This window comes from Cuculus canorus, chromosome 25 (assembly GCF_017976375.1).
Source record: "Cuculus canorus isolate bCucCan1 chromosome 25, bCucCan1.pri, whole genome shotgun sequence".
NCBI lineage: Eukaryota > Metazoa > Chordata > Aves > Cuculiformes > Cuculidae > Cuculus > Cuculus canorus.
Window position 1 is genome coordinate 7225745 of NC_071425.1, and position 21830 is coordinate 7247574.

Consider the following 21830-nt stretch of genomic DNA (forward strand, 5'->3'; position numbering starts at 1 on the left):
TTTAGAATATAGATTTATAAGAACAAGAAATAATGAAAGAAAACTTGAATTAGAAATCGAAGAAGTGCAATTCTTACCAACAAGGCATCCCATTTTGGGGAAAGGAAAAGAGGTCCAGGTCTGTCGATCTGTCCGTCAGGTAAGGTAGTTGTGTGACGCTTCCTCTCCAAGTAAAAAGGTCTCAGGTGCTAATTTTATATCTTTTGAAAACTTTTTGAGTGCCACTTGGTGTGGTGGGACTAAGTTAGGATGTATTGTTTGTCTCTTGTGTTGTCAGAAGAGGGTGTTCAGTGTTTCACCACACCTCTGGAGCGCGGAGATCCATCCATGATTTTCGGGGTGTTTTTGTTTTTATCTGAAGCAACACCAGGTTGGGAAGCCTTTGGCCCACCTCAGGTGTCACTTAGCTGCTATGGATGTCAAGACACCATCCCAATCAATCTGTTTTCATAGAATTGTTTGTTTGGAAAAGACCTTTGTGATCATTGAGCCCAACCATACGTGGCCACTACTGAACCATCTCCGAACACCTTGTCTGCCCAGCTTTTGAATCCCCCCAGGGATGGGGACTCCACCTCCCCAGGCAGCCTCTGCCGGTGCCCCAGAACCCTTTCCGAGAACAAATTGTTTGTGATGTACAATCTGAACCTGCCCTGGGGCAACGGATGCTGTTGTCCCTTTTACTAGATGCATTGTCCATTGTCGGCCTCTCTCTTTGCCAACCACTCTTTTCTGCAAAAATCAAGCCTATTTTGCAGAACAAGTTTGTCTTTGTCAACTCAAAATGTCACAGGGCTTGGCCATTCCACACCACACCCCCAGAGGAGCAGGGGGGATGCAGGCAGGGAACGAAGCCACAGGCAAAGGCACAGCTCTCAGTGATGCAAGAAGTTACTGTTAGAAAAAGTGGAATATTTTGATTTAAGCTAAAGTAAAGTTTCATCTAAGCAGTTATGGGGTTTAAAAATTTAGACAGAGCTGTCCCCTCTGATAGCATGGATTCTTTTAGACTGTGGTTTTTTTTCCAGGCACTGTTCATTCTTTGAAGATGATAACATCTTGTGTTCAGTACAATCTGTGCTGAACAGATGTGTGTTCTGCTGAACAGATGATACGTGTTCTGCAATCCCCTCTGTTTGCAGTCACTCCCTACCTCAAAGGAAAGAAGGTCAGGCAGAGAAGTGAAGCCAGCTCCAAACGAACAGGAGTTTTGACTGTTGTGAAGTTCATAATAACATTAAAATTAGTGCTTGGAAATGAATAGAAGATGCATAAGATTTCTGGAGAATTTATCCATGTGAGTGGGAAATATATTCTGTCCCATCTCTTGTCTCTCTGCACATGATTGATGGAGATCGCTCCTTCCTGTTGCCCAGGCCTCATTAAAGGAGGCTTGCTTTCTAAAACTCCAAAATGAGTCTCAGAGAGTTTATTTGCCAGCACTTTCACCAGCCCTTTTGTTCCCACCCTGTCGCTGCTTAACCCTCACCTTGCCAGGGCTACAGAGGGGGACCTTCTGGGTTTCCCAGCTCTTGCTGAAGCCCTGGGACATGCACAGGGCCAGGTGACACTCCCTGACGTGGCACGACTCCCTGGGTGCCCTCAGGGGCAGAGTCACTGGGTGCCAGCACCCAGGGTCACCAGCTGGCAGCCCCCAGGGTCCCTCCGCAGGCTAAGTCTGTGTCCAGGGGTGTGTGTGGGGACAGTGTGTGCTCCAGGGCTGACACCCTGTCAGTGCCCAGAGTGCTGTGGTGTGGCCGCAGTGCCACCCAATGGCTCCAGGCAAAACACCCACCTTCTCCGGGACACCCAGCTGTCCGAGCGCAGGATATGGGGGGGCCAGGCTGCTCTTGCACCCCAGGCCAGGAGATGGGGAAAACCTGAGCCCTCCGCCCAGGCTCAGCTACCCCAGCGTTGGGGCACGGTCCATGCTAGAGATGCTGCAAACCTTTCTGAACCCCTTTCCCGCAGACTGAAAGTGATGCTCAGTCCCTGTGGTGCTGGCACACCAGCTCTCCCACACCCATGGTGAGCTGCTGCCTTCGCAGGCACTGCCGAGCACCCTGGAGGCCACAGGATCAGTGTCCAGCAAACCCCAACGTGTCATTTGTGACACAGTTTTAGCACCCAGAAAAGCCCATTTCAAGCTGTTAATAAATGCAAAATCTGATGCTTTTCAACGCTTTATGGCAACTGTGCCATATGCCCCATCCCTGGAGGTGTCCAAGGCCAGGTTGAATGTGGCTTTGAGCAGCCTGGACCAGTGGAAGGTCCCACGGAACTGGATGGGCTTTGAGGTCCCTTCCAACCCAAGCCATTCCATGATTCTATGAACAGTGGCATTCCTACTGAAAATCCCCAGCCCTAGAGCAATCTGCTGTGCTGTCTGCCTCGCATCCCTGCCGAAACAGAATCTTCCTCACTAATGATGGAGAGAGATGTTTATTCACCTGTGAGTTCTTCGTGGCCACAGGGAAGCATTTATTTGACAGCTACCATGATCCTCTGGAGGTTTCCGGGCCAGCAACACAGGCTGTTGTTTAACAAAGCATCTTCTATCTCACCTCAAATCGAGTCTGGGTCTCTGTTTCTCTCTCAACGCCTGTTTGTAAGACTAGACAGGACCTCTGGAGATCATGCAGTCTGGAAAGTGGCCATCACATGGGTTTTTTTTTAAGGAAGGACATATGGCCGTACAGAGAAATTACAACCCAGGAAGTGTGAGAGGAGATTGTGTGGCTCGGGTCTTGGGAAACACAGTGTCGGGTGGGAGAGGCCAGGAGTTTTTGGGGAAAGGGCATTTGGGGCCTTTCTCGCTCCTGGAGAGAGTACCTGCTGAGACAGGAGCTCTCCCCAGGGAGGGTAAAAGATGTGTATGAGTGTGAAATGGGGCAGGCTATGGCATGTGCAGTGACAACTCCAATCCTGGAAGGTACCCCAGCACATCTGGGACAGCCTGTTTCATACTCGTTTTGTGCTCTCCTTTGCCTTCCTCCTCCACCCCCTCTCCATGGCTGTGTCCAGAGCCTGGTTGCTTCACTAGGCAGAGAAAAAGTAGATATTTCTCCGGTGGGGGTATTTACAGGCAGTTATTTGCAGGGTTTTCACCCTCTAGCAAGCTTGACAGCGAGTTCTTCAGGTTTGTAAAGCAAATCAAACCTCTGCAAAGCGATGCTGGATTTCAGAAGAATTTATTTGCAAAAATCTTATTAGTTCCAGACAAACAGTTCCCCAGTGAAGATGGGTGAGCCATGCTGCTTGCCAAGCACCCCATCCCTCTGGTGAAAGCCTCTGGGGAGGGACAGAGCCCCTCTGAGCTGGCATAGCAAGGGTGATGGACCATCTTCCCTGACACTGAGGGTGGTGGAAGCAACAGACGGGGGAGAAAGGAAAAAGGATTGGGTGATCAGGTGGATCTGAGTAGAGAGCTGTCAGGTTTTTGTCTGTCTCTGTCTTTGCTTCTCCCACCAGAAATGGCTTCTGGGGGCTCTGTCTGGGCATATTCCGATAAGGAAATGGGTCTGTAAACCAAGGAAAAAGGGGAAAACAAATCCTCTTAACATTGAGGCCACTTGAGTTTTCATTCCAATCCCAAATAAAAAATTCCAGATGTCCTTTGTGAATGAGATTTGTGTTTCCTGCCAGTCCTGGACCAGAATAGGTGGAAGAACTTTCTTTTACTGAAAACACTGACCAAACAATGAAGAGAGTTTTGGGCAGGGGCGACATCATCATGTATGTCACCACCCAGAGCCTCTCCCAACAGCCGTTCACACCATTTTCTGAGGATGCCAGAGCCAGAACCTACAACATCCTTCCTGTCGTGCTTTGGGGACTGTAGCCATGGAGCTGCACCACCACGCGGTCCCTGGGGAGATATTTCCCCCCCCGAACACCTTCCTCATCATGCTGTGAAGTCTTGGGTTGCCAGGTTGAATATGTTGCTCTCCATGGATGACTGCCACTTTCTCCAGTTCCTCTTGATCTCAACCTGGACCTGAACCGACACCACAAACTGCCACCCTGGGGCACCCAGAAGCACCCAGCAGAGGGGCCGGAGCTGTGCTCTGGGCTTGACAAGGGATTTGGAGTGCAAGAGGGTGGGGAACCCCATCCATGTGTGTGTGTCCAGGGGTTCACACACACATGTTGTGTGCACGCAGCACTCATCGGGGTGTGCTCTTGAGGGTATCTCCATGCCCAGGGATGCACACATGCATGGTTGTGTGCATGCAGCACTCATCAGGGCACACCCTTGAGGGTGTCTGTATGCCCAGGGGTGCACACATGCATGGTTGTGTGTGGTGCACATCGGGGTGCACACTTGGGGATGTCTTTGCCCACTTGTGGCTGTGATGCCCAGAGGTTGGTTTTGGGACACACACACACACCTCTCCATTCAGGAAGCAGTAGAGCAGGGCCACCAGGAACCCCTGAAAAGAACGGAAAGAGCAAATTTCACCTGATGAAATAGGCTGGATGCCTCTGTGTTCACCTCCTGCCTGCATCTGGGGTCCTCCCACACCTCTTACCCCATCCCGTGGACAGTAGGGGTATGTGATCAGTGCAAGTTGTTAACACCACCACAATCCTTGTGCTTTGTCCCAGGTGTTTGAGGGGTGCCTGGGACACAGTCCTCTCCCGAAAGAGTGCAGAGCCCCAGCAGCATGTCCCAGGATCTCCTGGTGTAATCTTGGGATGGGACAGGATGGGTACATGTGGTGTAGATGCCCACCCATCTACCTTAGTCTGTACCTGGTAGGAACCGAGGACCAGCTCGAAGTAAAGCCGGACATCCACACCAATGTGCTCAGGGAAGAGTGCAAACACCATGTAGTGGACCCCAAAGAGAGGGATAAGGAGCAGTGTGGACTTCGTCAGCCTCCTGCAGAGAGTGGTGCCATGAGTGGGAGCCAGGATGCAGGCAATGGTTCTGCTGCCTTGGAGACAAGCCTTCCCAAGAGCTAGGTCTTAACCCAAAACAGGTTTTCTCTGAAAGGGAGGTCTTGGAGGCTCCTCTACCAGGAGGTTCTCCTCTGCCAGGAAAGGGTCACTGCTGTTCTGGGGCTGAGGGGAGGTCCCGCTTGCCCAAGCTTGCCCTTACATGTATTGCTGCTTGTAGTTTTTGCTGATGTCTGGGAACCGGATCTTCTGTGCTAACATCCTGATGACATTGAGAAAGATGAGGAAGTTCACCTGCCATGGGAAGCTGTGTCTTAGGCTCTTCACAGATCCCTGGTTGGGTTCCCCTGTCCATATGGGACCCCCAGCTCTGGAGCTAAGATGCTGAGGGGACATACTCACAAATATGGCCAAGAGGATGGGAGCCTTGATTACCCACCAGTAAGGGCTGGTGTAGTCATCCCAGCACCTATGGGAGAGAAGAAATGGCTCTACCTCCTACTTGCACCCTTTTAGCTTGAGTCTTGCCCTGCGACCTTCGCCACGCCCCTGTCCCGGATGCACAGCACTTCTGGTGATGGGTCCTGCCATAGCACGGGCTCCACCAGAAAACAGAAATAGTATTTGAAATAAAGCTGCCCCACTTATCCCCTCCTGAACCTCCTGAGCAGGTGTGAGGTGAACCTCCATTCCCTGGGTGTGCTTGGGGCACAAGTGGCCAAGCTGACCTAGAGAAAGATGAGGGATGGCTGCTCTTACCCGTGGTTGTCATACTGCAGCCTGGTGACCACCCACACACAGACGGTCAGCATGGGGACTCCTGCAAGGACAGGACAGGGTGGGAATGCAGAGTCACCCGTGTCTCTGGAGGCCCTGTACATCCCCTCCATCCCTTCTCCTCAAAACCATGTGCCTGGGTCAGGTCTGGGGCTCTGGAGGTCGCAGGAAGGTGACAGCCTTTCCCCCTTGTCCAGGTTTCTAAAGGAGGTGGTGCCCGCTGAAGCGAGGTGCCTGTCTATGTGTCACCTCCTGGCCACCCTCTTGCCCCTCTCTGTGCTCTTACATGTAACCTGGGCACCCAGGATGGGTGTTTCCAGCCCCAGGTGGAGGTGGGAAGAACGATCTGTCTCTGTTCCACCCATACCATATTCAGTATGGGTCAGCAGCAGATGCCAAGGAGGTTCTTTGGTCAGTGTTAGTGAGCATAGCGAAGCTGGAGTAGGGGACGTGCTGAGAGCAGCCATGAGGAGCACCATGTCTACAGACCGTTAGCCAGGAAGATCTTGGAGAAGCAAGTCCAGGCAAACCCCCTAAACTGCGTCAATGGGAGCCCACTGGAGGGGAGCTGATGTGCTGGGAGGCCTCATACTCACCCCAGCCAATGAGGATGTACCACCAGATGTACTTCTTGTCAGAGGTGAAGGTGAGCAGCAGCAGGGTCTGCAGATACATACCCTCCACCAGCAGCCAGTAGAAGTTGGCCAGGACTGAGTACTGGAAGAAGGCGATGGCTGCTTTGCAGTTCGCCTGTGAGGATCAGGAAGGGGAAAGGCTCAGCAGTGCTGGTTGGAGTCAACTGTGTCCTGGGGCACAGGGAATGGCCCACTCCCCTATCCAGTCACTTGAGGAGACCCTGTGTCTGCTGGTGTCCACCGTGCTGCATCTGGGCTGCACACAGGGGTTTCTGTTCCTATTGACAATGCCAAATCTGTGCCTCCACCAGTGCAAGGTCTGTTTGCCTGTTCTGCTGGGGTTGGGCAGAGCTTTACTCCCACTGCGAGACTCTCTCAGAGACCAGGGAGAGCTTTGAGGGCAGAACATGCTCTTTGCAGACAGGAATCATGCAGAGATGCTCTCATGAACTTTCTGAGGTCCATGCAAGCCAGCCTTCCCTCCCCATGCTCTCAGCCTCTCTCTCCCTCCTCTTTGCAGTGTTAAATCTGCTACAAAAGCAGCTCAGCACATGGTACTTGCTCCTGCACTGTGCCAGGGCTCAGCACCTCACCGTTGACATCATGCAGTGGTCGACAGACTCATCCGAGAAGAGGACAGCATCCTTGATGAACACAGCAGCCCCACGCAGTATGAAGGAGCAGAAGAAGTGGATGTGGATAGAATTCCTGGTGCAATGCAGCTTCCTATGAGAGGAAGACAACTGCGCCCAGGAAGGAGCAGAGGGAGTAGGTGGGCAGAGAAGCTCCTCCTTCAATACCCACTTTGGTCAAACATAGGAACAATCTGCCCAGGGAAGTGGTGGAGTTTCCTTTCCCAGAGGGGTTCAAAATACATATGGCACAAAGTGGCACTTTGGGCCACAGTGATGTTGGGTAGGCGGTTGGACTGGATGAGCTTAGAGGTCTTTTCCAACCTTAATGACTCCATGATTCTGTGATTCATTGGGTGGAATGGACCCCAGCCTAGGGGACCATGTGTTAGGTAGGGATGGTCAAGCAGGAAGCCTTGGAAGGGGCTTTCTTGCTCTGAAATCATGAAGGGCAGCGTTGGGCTGTGCTGTGCTCAAAGCTGCTGCCCAGGGACAAGATGCACAGGGTCCTCCAGCCACCTCCAGAGAGCACCCTTCTGCAGCACAGCAAGGTTTAAAGTCCTTGTGTCAGCAGGAAAGAACAATGCTGCAGTTCATCTCCTACCTCCCTCGTTATCCGTGTTGGCAGGGAAGGATAGACCTGGCTGCTCTGGGAGGTGATTTACCCTGCTCATGATTTACCCTGCTTTCCTCCAGCTCCAGCCCAAGGAGCAGCCAGCACCAAGCCCTACCTGAAGCAGGAGAAGATGCCGATGGCCAAGAACAGGGCTGCCAAGGACGTGGAGTAGCCGCAAGTGTAAAGCACCTTTATGGTAATAAAATAGCCTCTCTGGAAGGGAAAGCACCAGTAAAGTGAGGCAGCATGGGCTGGGAGGTGCTGGTCCATGGTGGGCAGGGAGGTGACAAGATGATGCCACAACCCTTGCCCAGGCTGGGCTTGTGCCCAGCCAAGCTGAGACCCCTCCAGGCTGCCCAGCAATGAGGGCGATGCCTACGAGAGATCCCCAAAACATCTTTGTTTTTCATTACCCCATGGCATGGGTTGACGTGGGGCAGAGTGATACTAGGAGGATGCCCACAGCCCCCAGGGGACCCACTTGCCTTGGCCTCAGTGTCGCTAGCACTGCCAACGGCCTCCAGCTCGCAGGCATTGTAGTAGGGGGGGCTGGGCAAGCTCCATCCCAACTCGGTGCAGTTCCTCCGGATCAGTGCTGCAGCAACAAGAAGGGACCTCTTGAGAGCCATGAGCATCGCCTCTGCATCAGCATCCTCAACATGTCCCGCCTGGGGACAGCATCCTGCTGTCTGGGACAGTGCCTAAATCCTAGCACCAGCATCCCGGCTGTGACAACAGCATTGTGCCCACATGGCCTGGCTGTCCCATCCCTCCCATCCTTGGATATCAGGAAAAATGCCTTCATGGAAATGGTTCTCAGGCACTGACAGAGGCTGCCCAGGGAGGTGGTGGAGTCCCCATCCCTGGAAGCATTTAAATCCAGGTAGATGAGGTGCTCAGGGATGGTTTAGTAGTGGGCAGGGATGTTTTGACTTGATGATCTCAAAGGTCTTTTCCGACCTAGTGATTTTATGTTTCTATGATCAGGTTGATGTGCTGGTGGGGGAAGGAAAGCACTGAGCAGCTGAGGGGCTGTCCTGGTGCCACCCAGCTTGAGGATGACATCTCCAAGGGCTTTGCCCACAGAGGATGCATGGTACTGGGTGATGGAAGGGTCTGTGGGGTTTCCTGCCATGGCAGCACCCTGCATTTCTGCTTTTGCCTACTTGATTGCAATATATGCCAAGTTTTGGACAAGGTAGTAGCTGGGGGACCAGATGCGAAGGTCTGGGGTGGCACAAAGGTCCCAGACAGGGAGGGCTGGGTGCATCACAGGGGATAAGCGGTCTGGGTTGGATTCAAAACACTGCACCTTTGGACTTCTTGAAGATGTGGAGGATGTCAGGGCAGGTGACTGCTCGGGACTCACCAACCGGCACAGCCGACCAGCAGCTCACTCCATCCCACTCGGTCAGGCAGCCTGGGGAGGGACAGGACGGTTAGTGCCGCTGGGAAGGGACATACTGGAGGCACACACAACCCTCCAGTCTCCAGGCACAGCCCACAGCTGTAATAGGAGAGCAGAGAGTGCCCAGCTGTCACTCGATCTATGGAGCCATGACGTGCCCTCACAGGAATTAGGAGCATTGCTGCTCCAGTATTGGGAATGAGATCCCCCAGTGCTGAGCTCTCCTTTTAGCCCCACGCTGAGACAGGACCTGTAATTTCCTGGGTCTACATCAGACAGAGCTCCTGGGAGGGGTGGAGGGAATGGTGAAGTTCCGGGAAGGTCTGTGACTTTCATGGTGGCATCTAAAATAATTCAGGTTTGCACTGTATTTCTGCAGCCAGCATCTGTGGGAGCCCAGCTTGGGATGTCTCTCCAGCCCAGAGGAGGAGGACAGGAGAAAGCACAGTGAAACTTGCTGGAGAGCAATCAGTTAAACACATTTTACTTCTCTCTTAGGTGAGATCTTAGGAAGAAATATTTTCCTGTGAAGGGGGTAAGGCCTTGGCCCAGGTTACCCAGAGAAGTGGTGGCTGCCCCATCCCTGAAAGTGTTCAAGGCCAGGTTGGATGGCACTTGGAGCAACCAGAGATCTGGTGGGAGTTGTCCCTGCCCATGGCAGGGGGTGGAACTGGATGGGTTTTGATGTCCCTTCCAACCAAAACCATTCTATGATTCTATGATTCTCGCCTAGCACTAAGTTTATCTTTAAGTGACTCTCCAATTGCCTTGGAAACAAGCACAACCAAGCAGACGTGGGGCCTTGGAGAATTAGTGCTGCAGCACACCAGGATGAGACATAGCCACTGCACTTCAGGCCACCTCTCCTCAGTGTAAATATGCATTATTAACCTGGAGGCACATCTATTCCCACCTAGGGAATGTAGACTCAGACAAGTCTAATTAGTTCTTTCTGCTTTCAGTGGAGTGGTCTGTAGGTACCTGGCCAGGCTTTTCATGAGGGATTTGCAGGGCTGTCATTGCAATGTCAAGGTATGTCTTAATTTCTGCTCTGGAAGGTAAGTGAACTCAGCACAGCTGTTGGAACCATTGCTGAGAGCTCTTCCAATACCTTCCAGTATGGAAAGGGGCTCCGGGAAGGCTGGGGAGGGGTTCTTGATCAGGGAGTGCAGGGACAGGATGAGAGTGAATGGTTTGAATCTGAAAGAGAGGAGACTGAGGAGGGATCTTAGGGAGAAAGTTTTCCTGTGAGGGTGGGGAGGCCCTGGCCCAGGTTGCCCAGAGCAGTGGTGGCTGCCCCATCCCTGGAGGGGTTCCAGGCCAGGTTGGATGGGGCTCGGAGCAACCAGATCCAGTGGGAGGTGTTCCTGCCCATGGCAGGGGGTGGGACTGGGTGGGCTCTGAGGTCCCTTCCAACTCAAATCATTCCATGATTCTGTGATTCATTTCTTGGGGTCTGAGCAAAATATCTAGATATTTCTACAGCAGAGCTGTTCTGCTCCATATATGCATCTCTTGCCATATGGACAAGTTTGTCCAGCACGATGAGTGCTGTGGGACCACTCAGTACAGAGCCAGAGGAGCAGCACCAGGCACAGAATTTGAGCTGAGAGTCATGCAGCGTTGCAGTGCATTCCCAGGAATTAAAGTCACCCATCCATTACGAATGGAGCAAGAAGTTTTAAATCCTCCTTCCCACTCTGTTTCCCCTCTCCTGGGCTGCTGTAGCATCCAAAAAAAGTCGCATTTCTCAGAGTTGTGCAAAACTGGAACTTCTCTCCCATGGACAAGAGAAGATGGAGGCAATTTCTGGGTGAACAGGGAAGAAAACCCAATGAGCAAAGGAACTAGCAATATGTCTCATTGCAGACCTCACCGGCAGGAGCTGTGCTGTCAATGTCCACATACTGTTGGTCTCCAGAGGCCACCACATCCTCACACTGTCCCCTGTCCTCAGGCTCCCAGCCAGCCCGAGGTGTTTGGTTTGGATTGAGCCAGAGCTACCTGTTTCATTCCAATTTTCCCAGCAGAGGGCTCATCCCAACATCAACATTATCTTTGTGATCTTCTTGACATGGCTAAAAAGAGTATTTTGTTCCCTCAAAATGCACTCTGATGGGGCGTTCCTGCTCATCATTTCTACTGGTTAATTCTACGCAGACCTGCCAGGGCTGCCATCCTGTTTCTTGCTGCTCTTGCTGATATGTGGTTACTTCTAAAAGAGACTATTTGCAGCTCACCAGCAGGTATTTCTTCCCAGCTACTCCAGAGTAGTAAATTCTGTAAATGTAAATGTGGGCCAGAGCAGACATTGAAGCAAGAGCATTACAAACCCAATATTTAACCAGTATTAGGGCCTCACGGTTGGTTCCCCAGCGGGATGCTGGACCCCAATATCCCTGTCCTGTTCCTTTACACTATGTTGCCACCATCTCCAGAGCATTTGAGGCTTCTCCTCTGTTTTCACTTCATGTCATGCTCTCAGCAGGACCCTCCTCACGTTGGCAAATGGCAAGCAAGGGGGAAGGGATAAATGGAGTTTGGGTGGGCAGCGGAGGCAGGTGCCAAACAGGAGACTTGGGATTAAACACTGATTTTAATTATGCATTCGTGCTTCTGGGTTATTTCCCTACAGTGAGATTCCTTTTCTCTGGCTGCCACAAGCTGAGCTGCAAAATGCACCTTCTACACTCAACTTGCCTTTTCAGTGCTGAGCTGGATGATACGTTACCTCTCTGCAGTAAAATTAACCAATTAAGCACCCTCACATGCATTTATTGAGAGGCTTCATTTTCATATTTGTGTTTGTTGAAATCGCTTGAATGATGCATTTCTGATTCACTAGGTGACAATTTTCACCCAGAATTTGAGCCAAGCTGCTTTTGGATGGAAATTGAAATGCAATTTAAACAAAAAAGTGTACAAATCAGCACTTTAAATCTGGTTTTCAATTAGTAAACTGGTTTAAAAGTCCCAAATACATAAAAATTAACTTGATCAAAATACATTTAGCATTAAAACAAACTGAATTAGGAGGGCAAGGAGGCATGAAGCGGTGATGCATCCTGTGTACATGTGCTGATGGCCAGAGCTCTGCATCGTGTGTGCCCGCAGCCCTGCCTGGCCCCACAGCATCAGTGCAGGGGGAATGGGAGAGGAGCAGGAGGCTCCACTTGGGCATGGACCAGCCCGTCATTACAGTGCCATAAATCGTGGGGACTCAGCCCTTGTGATTGTTTGCATCTGTCAGCCCACCTGTACCCCCGGCTGCAATCTCAGACCCCTCTGTCCCTGCAGCAGCATCCTTCAAGGATGCTTCTTAGCCTTCACTTCAGTGCTGCTCTCCATTTTGCACAAAACACACGTTTTTCTGCACCCATGTACACTCTGCAGCCCCAAATCATGGATTAGCCTCCAAAGATCCCATTAACAAATCCTTCCCCTCCTCCCGAGGGAGATGAGCCCTGTGCCCACTGGGCTTCTCACACCCACCTTGCCTCCCCAAGGGGGCTGGTGTTTGGCTTTCACTCCTCAGAATCTCCAGACATTCAGCTTCTTGCTTTTGGAAATAGAGGACGACAGAGCAGTCAGGATGTGTTGCTTGCACCTTGGGAGGGTAGAAAGGGCAGACAATAGGAGGCTGGGCATTAAAAGACCTGAGGAGGCAGGGTGCCAGCCAATATTCACTATTGCTGAGGCAGCCGGCCCCACGAGAGTCCATCTATGTAATGGTGCTGTTGGGCCCTGACATTTCCTTCACTTTCTACTGTTTGCCTTGCAAACACCATAAAGAACCGCTGTAATTATTTCTAATTCCCTCCGAAAGCATGCGATGTTTAAGGGCACTGCTCCACCAAAACGCAAGCTGCATGCAGAGCTTAAACACAAAGTGACTGACCCCATCAGCAGAGCAGATTCGAGCACCTTCAAAGCCTTAGCAGATGAAATAATGGAATTAGAGATTTAAAAAGCACCCATCTATTCAGGCATGTCTAATCCTTCCCTTGCCAGCTGGTTTTTGCTCACATGAGTTTTGCTCACATTCAGGCTCGTATGTTTTAATTAGAGGCATCGGTAATGGTTGTTGGAGTTGATTGTTCTGTTCCCTGGCTTTCTGGGCAGACGCTGCACTCTGAGCATGTTGAGCTCCTTAAATCTTTTGGGTTTGCTGGCAGAAGTGCTGAGACACCAGAGAGAACACTATGGCCCCACAGCTCCCCAAAATGCAAGGGATGTTGTGGCTCAGAGGAAGAGGGGCTACTCGGTTTTGAAGCTCCCGGTTTGGAGGTTTGCCCTGTTGGCTTTCAAATGGAGATCTGAGAGATCGAGCCTGAACTGACAGCAGATCATGAATTTTGCCTGCCCATTCTCAAGCATCCATGCCCATTCACATACATCCATGCCCATTCCCATGCATCCATGCCCATTCCCATGCATCCATGCCCATGGTGAGTTATGATGGGTGCTGCAGCATCCAGATACAGGGCCTGTACAGCAGTGGTTTTGAGCCAGGACACAATATTGGGCTGCGGATGGGTTTAGGTGTGTGAACAGAGATATAAAAACTGGAGCAATAGAGGGATGAGGATGGGTAAGCAGACCCAAGGACTGGAGGGAAGTTGGAGGTGTTAAAGCATCGCTTGAATGAGTGCGGTCCTTCCCTGCCCTGTCCTGGCCACCACGCAGCTGCTCCTCTGGGCTCCCTTCACATCCCCCGGGAGATTACATTCCCTTTTCCTGCTGAACACAAGACCTACAAGGAAATTGCCAGTCTGAAAATTGCATTTTCATAGAATAATAAAATCATAGAATCACCAGGTTGAAAAAGACCTCTTAGATCGAGTCCAATCATTCCTATCTGCCACTAAACCTTGTCCCTGAGCACCTCATCTACCTGTCTTTTAAATACCTCCAGGACTGTGACTCAACCACCTCCCTGGGCAGCCTCTACCAATGACCCTTTCTGTGAAAATTTTTTTCCTGATATCCAGTCTGAACCTCCCCTGCTCTTGGGGATCCTAGAGGAATCTAGAGGGGTCCCTAAAGGGGTTCTGGAGGCCTCCAGAGTGATCCTGAGGGCTCTAGAGGGCTCCAGGTGGGGTCCCCAAATTGGATCCTGGGAGTCCTAGAGGGGTCCTAGGGGCTCTAGAGGGGTCTCTACTGGGGTCCTGGGGGGTGCTGGGCGTCCCTAGAGGGGTCTTCATGGCCCTAGAGGAGTCCCTAGAGGAATCATAGAATCACTGGGTTGGAAAAGACCTCTTAGATCATCAAGTCCAATCATTCCTATCTGCCACTAAACCATGGCCCTCACCACCTTGTCTACCTGTCTTTTAAATACCTCCAGGGATGGTCACTCCAGCCCCTCTCTGGGCAGCCTCTGCCAGTGCCCAATGATCCTTTATGTGAAAAACTTTTTCCTGATATCCAGTCTGGTCCTCACCTGGCGCAGCTTGAGGCCATTCCTCCTTGTCCTGTCCCCTGTCATTTGGGAGAAGAGGCCAGCACCCATCTCTCTACAACCTCCTTTCAGGCAGTTGTAGAGAGCAATAAGGTTTCCCCTCAGCCTCCTCTTCTCCAGGCTAAACAACCCCAGCTCTCTCAGCTGCTCCTTGTAACCCTTGTTCTCCAGCCCCTCACCAGCTTCATTCTCTTCTCTAGACACGCTCCAGAGCCTCAACATCCTTCTTGTCATGAGGGGCCCAGAACTAAACACAGGATTCGAGGTTTGGTCTCCCCAGTGTTGAGTCCAGGAGCAGAATCCCCTCCCTGGCCCTGCTGGTCACACCGTTTCTGATCCAAGCCAAGATGCCATTGGTCTTCTTGGCCACCTGGGCCACTGCTGGCTCCTGGTCAGTCGATCAACACCCCCAGGCCCTTCTCCTCCAGGCAGCTCTCCAGCCACTCTCCCCCTGGTCTGTAGCTGCACAGGGTCATTGTGCCCCAAGTGCAGGACCCGGCATTTGGCCTTGTTAAACCTCCTGCCATTGGTCTCAGCCAAGCAGTCCAGCCTGTTCGGATCCCTTTGGAGCATCCCTACCCTCCAGCAGATCCACACGTTGTCCCAGCTTAGTGCCATCTGAACTTGCTGAGGGTGCACTCAATGCCTTCACCCAGGTCATTGATAAAGACACAGAACAGAGCTGGACCCAGTACTGAGCCCTGAGGAACTCCACTTGTGACTGGCCTCCAGCTGGAGTTAACTCCATTGACCACCACTCTCTGGGCCATCCAACCAGTTTTCAACCCAGGAGAGTGTGCGCCTGTCCAGGCCAGAGGCTGACAGTTTCTGAAGCAGAATGCTGTGAGAAACTGTGTCAAAGGCTTTACTGAAGTCCAAGAAGACTACATCCTCAGCCTTTCGCTCATCCAGTAAGCTGGTCACCTTGTCACAGAAGGCGATCAGGTTAGTTTGGCAGGAATTGCCTTTCCTGAACCCGTGTTGACTTGGCCCGATCAGCCGGTTCTCTTGCATGTGCTTCATGATAGCACTCAGGATCACCTGTTCCATTACTTTCCCCGCACTGGGGTCGGACTGAGAGGTCTGTAGTTCCCTGGATCCTCCCTGCCACCCTTCTTGTAGATGGGCACAACATCAGCCAGCCTCCAGTCCAGTGGAACTTCCCCAGTCAGCCAGGACTGCTGGAAGATGATGGATAGGGGTTTGGAAAGGACATCCGCCAGCTCCCTCAATTCCCTTGGGTGGATCCCATCCGGCCCCATAGACTTGTGAATGTCTAATTGGCCAAGCAAGTCTTTAACCTCCTCCTCTTGGATCATGGGAGCTTTGTTCTGCTCCTCTAGCTTGTGAGGATGTATACCCAGGGAAAAATTTTCCTTACTATTGAAGAGTGAAGCAAAGAAGGCATTAAGTATCTCAGCCTTGTCCTCATCCTTTGTCACAGTTGTTCCCTTTGCATCCAATAAAGACTGGATATTCTCCCTGGTCCTCCTTTTACTGTCGATGTATTTGTAGAAAGATTTTTTATTATCTTTCACAGAATTCTCAGTCTGAGTTCTAGCTGGGCCTTAGCCCTCCTGAGTTTTCCTCTGCATGATCTCACTTCTTCCCTGTAGTCCTCCCAAGATGCCTGTCCCTTCTTCCAAAGCTCGTAGACACTCCTCTTCTTTTTGATGTCCACTTAGATCTCCCTGCTCAATCAAGCTGTTGTTTTTCCCCACCGGCTCATTTTCTGGCACATAGGGACAGCTTGCTCTTGTGCTGCCAGGATTTCCTTCTTGAAGAGTACCCAGCCCTCTTGGGCTTCTTTGCCCTTAAGGACTGTCTCCCGTGGGACTTTATCAACCAGCTTTCTGAACAGTCCAAAGTCTGCCCTCTGGAAGTCAAAGGTGGCCGTTCTGCTACCCCTCCCCCCCCCCCCTCCCCCCACTTCACCTGGAACTCAGAATTCTACTATCTCATGATGGCTTTGCCCTGAGCATCCTTCAACCATCACATTCCCCACAAGGCCTTCTCTGTTCACAAACAGCAGGTCCAGGAGGGTGCCTTCCCTTGTCAGCTCATTCACCAGTTGTGTGAGGAAGTTGTCTTCCTTGCACTCCAGAAATCTCCTAGACTTCTTCCTCTCTGCTCTACTTCCAGCAGACATCTGGTAGGTTAAAGTCTCCCACAAGGACAACAGCTAGCAATCTTGGGACTTCTCCCAGTTGTTTGTAAAAAAGCTCATCAGTCTCTTCTTCCTGGATAGGTGATCTATAACAGACTCCCATCACAATATCTGCCTTTTTCACAAAAAAATCAGGCTCCTCTGATTTTTACCCAGAGACACTCAATCTGATCATCACCATTATCAAGCTCAAGGGTGTCAAAGCACTCTCTAACACAGAAGGCTACCCCACTACCTCTCCTACCTTTCCTGTCCCGCCTGAAGAGTTTATATCACGCCACAGCAGCACTCCAGTTATATGAGTCGTCCCACCACATTTCTGTAAAGGCAATTACATCATAGCCTCCTTGTCCTACAATAGCTTCCAGTTCCTCCTGTGTATTGCCCATGCTGCATGCACTGGCGTAAATGCACTTCAGTTGGGCTGTTAATCCCACAGTACTCATAAAGGGAATAGTCTTCATTCCCAAATGACTGGTCTTTAAATTATCTAACCCATCAGTGCTGTTTACGTCTTTTCTGTCACTAGACGTACTCGCCCCCACTCACTCTTGAGGTGACATGCTGGAGGTTCCCGCCAGTACACCAGCTCTCAGGCACTGGAGTGCCATTTCCAAGCTCTTTTCTGTCAAGCCTGGTTTTATCCCCCTCCCATTCATATCTAGTTTAAAGCTCTATTAATGAGCCCTGCTAGATTTTTGGACAGAATTCTTACACCCCTAGGGGAGAAGTGTGCCCCATCCCTGGAAAGGAAGCCTGGAGGTGTGTAGGCCAGTCTGTGGTCAAAGAACCCAAAGTTTTGCTCCTCACACCAGATTTGGAGCCAGGTATTAATTATCTGATTTTTTCTTGTTCTCTCCCTCCTCATTCCTTGTAATTGGAATGGTAGAGGTAAACAATAATTGTGCCCTGGAGCTCTTCATCATTCTTCCCAGGGCCATGAAGTCTCTCTTAAGTCCTCAGTTTCTTCCTCTAGATATCATTATTGTCTACTTGGAATATTAAGAGAGGGTAATAATCCGTAGGCTTTACCAGGGATGGAAGCTTTCTTGTGATTTTGGTGAAGGTGGATGGCCACAGCACTGAGAAAGCCACCTTCTTCATCATAGGGGGAAGGACCTGGAGCAAACAGAGGTGCTGCAGTCCCTTTTAATGGCAAAGAGCTGGCTTTTTTTATTTATGGCAATGTGGCACAGCTACTGGAGCAGCAGAGGGGGTGATGCGTGCTGCCCCCCTCAGAGCTTGCTTCGGGGCAGGCAACTCCTTGCTGTGCTTTTGTTTCTCCACCTGGGAAGGGGTCTGATGCTATCGCTCACCTTAGAAAGCCCTCAAAGCCAACAGCGGTCCCCTGACCCTGCTTGTTTCCTTTTTTTTTTTCCTTCCCTTCCCTTCCCTTCCCTTCCCTTCCCTTCCCTTCCCTTCCCTTCCCTTCCCTTCCCTTCCCTTCCCTTCCCTTCCCTTCCCTTCCCTTCCCTTCCCTTCCCTTCCCTTCCCTTCCCTTCCCTTCCCTTCCCTTCCCTTCCCTTCCCTTCCCTTCCCTTCCCTTCCCTTCCCTTCCCTTCCCTTCCCTTCCCTTCCCTTCCCTTCCCTTCCCTTCCCTTCCCTTCCCTTCCCTTCCCTTCCCTTCCCTTCCCTTCCCTTCCCTTCCCTTCTCTTTTTCCTTTCTTTTTCCTTTCCATTTTTCCTCTCCTTTTGCCCCCTTCTATTCCATTTCATTTTCTTTTCCTTTCCATTATTCAAAGCTCCCATGTCAGCAAAGACCTTGGGGAGCAAAGCAGTGCTAAGACAAATCCCAAAGGCTTTGCAGGTGTATTTCAAGCTGAAACTCCTCTCTCACACACCCAAGTCCTCCACCCCCCTGCATTGCCGTCAGAGCAATTTGAGAAGTTGCGGCTGGGTTTGCCAGGCTGCATTGATCCAGCAGCAAAACCACTCCACGCGCCACTCATTTCAGCTGGGGCTCAGCACCAGGTGTCCCCATGGGTCTACCCAGCAATGGAAGCCATTCCTGGATGGCAAACACCATGAACATGGCCTGCTACCTGTGCACTCATCCCAACCCTCACACCTGCAGATGTGTGTGGTCCTGGCCCTTGGAGTTTGTTTTCGAGGCATGGAGAGTGATGTGAGAGAAGCCCTCTTCTCCACAATCACATGAGGATGGAGGGGACCATCTCTGGGACAAGGCAGAGTGGGGTCACACTCCCTGGGGAATGCCCTGGAGCAGCCCCTAGACCTCAACCCACTGGGAGCTTTGGTGGTGCCCTCGAGTGCTGTCTCAGCCCCAGCAAGGGCAGTGGGGTCCCAGCATCACTCGCCTCCCTCCCTGCCCTGTCTGTCAGCAAATCCTCCCCCAGAAGCTGCTGTGAAAGCACCCAAGTGGGTGCAGCAGAGCTGGCAGCTCGCAGGGCTGTGGTTTGGCATCACCTCTGCTTCAGGCAGCATGAGGGATGAGGACAGGGATGGGGGTGGGATGGGGGTGGGATAGGAATGGGGTAGGAATGGATGGGATGGGATGAGATGACCTGATCCCTGACCAGGACCAGAGGGATGCTGCTCCCCAGGGCTGCCCAGACCCCGAAGTGGTTGTCCCACACCCATTGCCCACCCTCTCCCCACCACAATCCCGTCCTTCCTGGGGACACTTACCTGAAGCATTAGGAGTGGGAGCAGCAGGGCCAGCAGCATCCAGGTGCTGAGAGAATGCCATGGGTCCCCCATAGCTGGAACCAACCCTGCCAACAGACGTCCCTGCTCAGTCCCAGAGGGGCTGGGGACAACCCAGCTCCTCCTGCACGGCCTTGCAAGTGTAGAGCCTCAATCGGGACCCTGACTCCAAGGAGTGACCCAGCACCCTGCTCCCCCAACCCCACTTTGCCGCTCCCTCCCGGCCTTATCCTGCTCCTGCCTCCCTCCAGGACCTTTGCTGGCAGCAGATGCTTGGTCCTACTCAAGTGTCCCTGACCCTCTTCCCATGCCCACCTGGCTCTGGCTGTCCTCTCACTCTTATCCCTGCCTCGCCATCCCTGCCCAGTACTGTTGGGCTCCTTTTCTCTGTGAGACTGAATGTCACAGCTCCTGAATCCAGTAATATTGCAGGCTCCACCCTCCGCTCTCCCTCCCTATCCAGAGGGTTGGATGCAAAGAGCAGCACCGAGGGTGGGGGGACACGGGACACCCCAGCCTGGCAGTGCCCAGCCTGACCCCCACTGGGCTCCCAGGATCCCCTTTTCTGCTCCCATCAGGACTGCAGGATGCACAGAGGGGTGTGGAGCTCTCTTGCATGCTCCTTGAATGCTGCTGAGCTGGAAAACTGCTGGCTAAAGGCTGTGGAAGTGGGGGTGCAGCCAGGATGGGGTGCAGGTGGCAACCCAAGGGTTACGCTGCTCTCTAGCCAGCTGCATGTGGGACATGGGATTAGAGGAAGGTAGAGAGCTCAAGAGATGTGACGCTGGGATTGCGCACAAATGTGCCCTGACACGTGTGTGCCTGCCTGGACACATGTGTGCAGATGGAGTGAGGCAGTGATGCTCCTTCAAGCTTTGCCTGCGCAGGAGGCTCTGTCCCCCCCAAGTACCGCAAGCAGCACTGTTCCTTCCTATCCCCAGGTCCATCCTGCCTCTCCTGCACCACAGACCCCCTTTGCATAACCCACCTCATTCCCAGAAAGACCCAGGATAAGCACTGGGTGTCTGAGAGCAGCAAAATCACCACAATTCTGCAAGCTTAGCTATGTGAAATAACCATAATTCTACCTTAGCTGAGGTTTTGGGGCACAGCTCAGCTTCTGATGCTGGTGGGTTGATGCTACCAGGAGACGGGGTGCTGTGACCTCAGTACCAAACCAGAGCAGAGTGGATGTTGGTGGACCAGGAGAAACTCATTGGTGGACCAGGATGTTGGGGTACCAGGGGAAACTCTTCCATTATGGAAAGGGGCTCCAGGAAAGCTGGGGAGGGCTCTTGATCAGGGAGTACAGGGATAGGATGAGGGGTACCGTTTTCAGCTGAAAGAGGGGAGATCGAGATGAGATCTTAAGATTAAATGTTTTGCTGTGAGGGTGGGGAGGCCATGGCCCAGGTTGCCCAGAGCGGTGGTGGCTGCCCCATCCCTGGAGGGGTTAAAGGCCAGGTTGGATGGGGCTTGGAGCAACCGGATCCAGTGGGAGGTGTCCTTGCCCATGGCAGGGGGTGGGACTGAATGGGCTTTGAGGTCCCTTCCAACCCAAACCACTCTATGATTCTAAGATGTATGTAATTCTCAATGCTAGAAATCTCCAGTCCCTTTAGCAAGAGGAATTCTGATCCAAACATCACCATTTTAATGCTTTTAGTGATGAAGCAGAGAAAGCAGCAGAGAAGAGGGAAGGAGGAGGAAACCTACGAGCACAAGGAAAGCATCCCTGATCACCTTTTTGGATTACAGACCCAGCACTGCACTCCTGGACCACCCAAAATCATCCTCACTAAAGCAACTCAGATGTGAGCAACGCTGCTGAGAAGAGACTGACAATGGCCCCAAAGGTGCTTGCTGAGGGGCACAGCTGCGGGGAGGGGGCACACTGCACTTTATACTGGGGTGGGAGGAGGGTGAACCATTTATGGTGCTAATATTAGCAATCCTACATCATTACAATTTCTTAACGAGACAGCAGATCTCATTAGCTGCCCCTTCCATAACTTCCCTATATATCTTGATAACTTCAAAGCCAACGAATGCACCTCTGCTCTTCTACCAAAGACCTCAACAAGAATTTTAATGTAAATTAAATACCCCCAAAATAACGCAAATAAAAGAACCAGTTTTTTTAATGTTTGAAAGCACTTGTTTGACATTATTAGCAGTGACCAATGCCACTCTCGGAGATGCAGACAGGCAAAGTCTATTTTGACACAAAAGGCTGCCAAGACCCAGCCGTACTCATTACAGTTTGTTTACACTGAAATACAACTATCCAATCTTAATAATTTAATTTGCCAACGTGCAGCAGCAGGGTGCATTACCAAATGCTGCTTCATGGAAAGGGTCATTGGGCACTGGCAGAGGCTGCCCAGGGAGGTGGTCGAGTCGCCTTCCCTGGAGGTGTTTAAGGAACGGGTGGAGGAAGTGCATAGGGACATGGTTTAGGGAGTGTTAGGAATGGTTGGACTCGATGATCCAGCGGGTCCTTTCCAACCTGGTGATTCTATGATTCTATGATTAAAACCAAATAAAACAATACCTGATGCAAATAAC

At 51.7% G+C, this 21830-nt stretch overlaps 1 protein-coding gene across 10 annotated transcripts; it reads right to left on the bottom strand.

Annotated features, from left to right (window-relative positions):
* Positions 1-3204: 3204 nt before the first annotated feature.
* LOC104064915 (vasoactive intestinal polypeptide receptor 1) lies at positions 3205-19662 on the bottom strand. Of its 10 annotated transcripts, XM_054088755.1 has the most exons (14): positions 19578-19662; positions 19245-19330; positions 12463-12577; positions 8875-8982; positions 8048-8157; positions 7678-7775; positions 6908-7040; positions 6276-6429; positions 5662-5722; positions 5305-5371; positions 5105-5196; positions 4756-4885; positions 4392-4433; positions 3205-3997 (listed from the first exon to the last, which is right to left on the bottom strand). In XM_054088755.1, the coding sequence occupies exons 2-14, from the start codon at positions 19314-19316 to the stop codon at positions 3905-3907; spliced, it is 1275 nt and encodes a 424-aa protein (XP_053944730.1). In that variant the 5' UTR covers positions 19317-19330; positions 19578-19662; the 3' UTR covers positions 3205-3904. The 10 variants fall into 10 exon arrangements, 9 of the variants coding, with proteins under 9 accessions (XP_053944730.1, XP_053944732.1, XP_053944727.1 ...); XM_054088757.1 differs by lacking the exon at positions 4756-4885; XM_054088752.1 differs by having other exon boundaries at positions 3205-4433.
* Positions 19663-21830: the final 2168 nt, after the last annotated feature.

Coding starts and splice junctions, on each gene's coding strand:
- LOC104064915 (XM_054088749.1), bottom strand. CDS start 19,316: ATGGGGGACCCATGGCATTCTCTCAGCACCTGGATGCTGCTGGCCCTG. Junction 12,578..19,244: donor TCCCACTCCTAATGCTTCAG/GTAAGTGTCCCC, acceptor TACCCTCCCAAG/GTGCAAGCAACACATCCTGA. Junction 4,886..5,104: donor AACTACAAGCAGCAATACAT/GTAAGGGCAAGC, acceptor CACTCTCTGCAG/GAGGCTGACGAAGTCCACAC.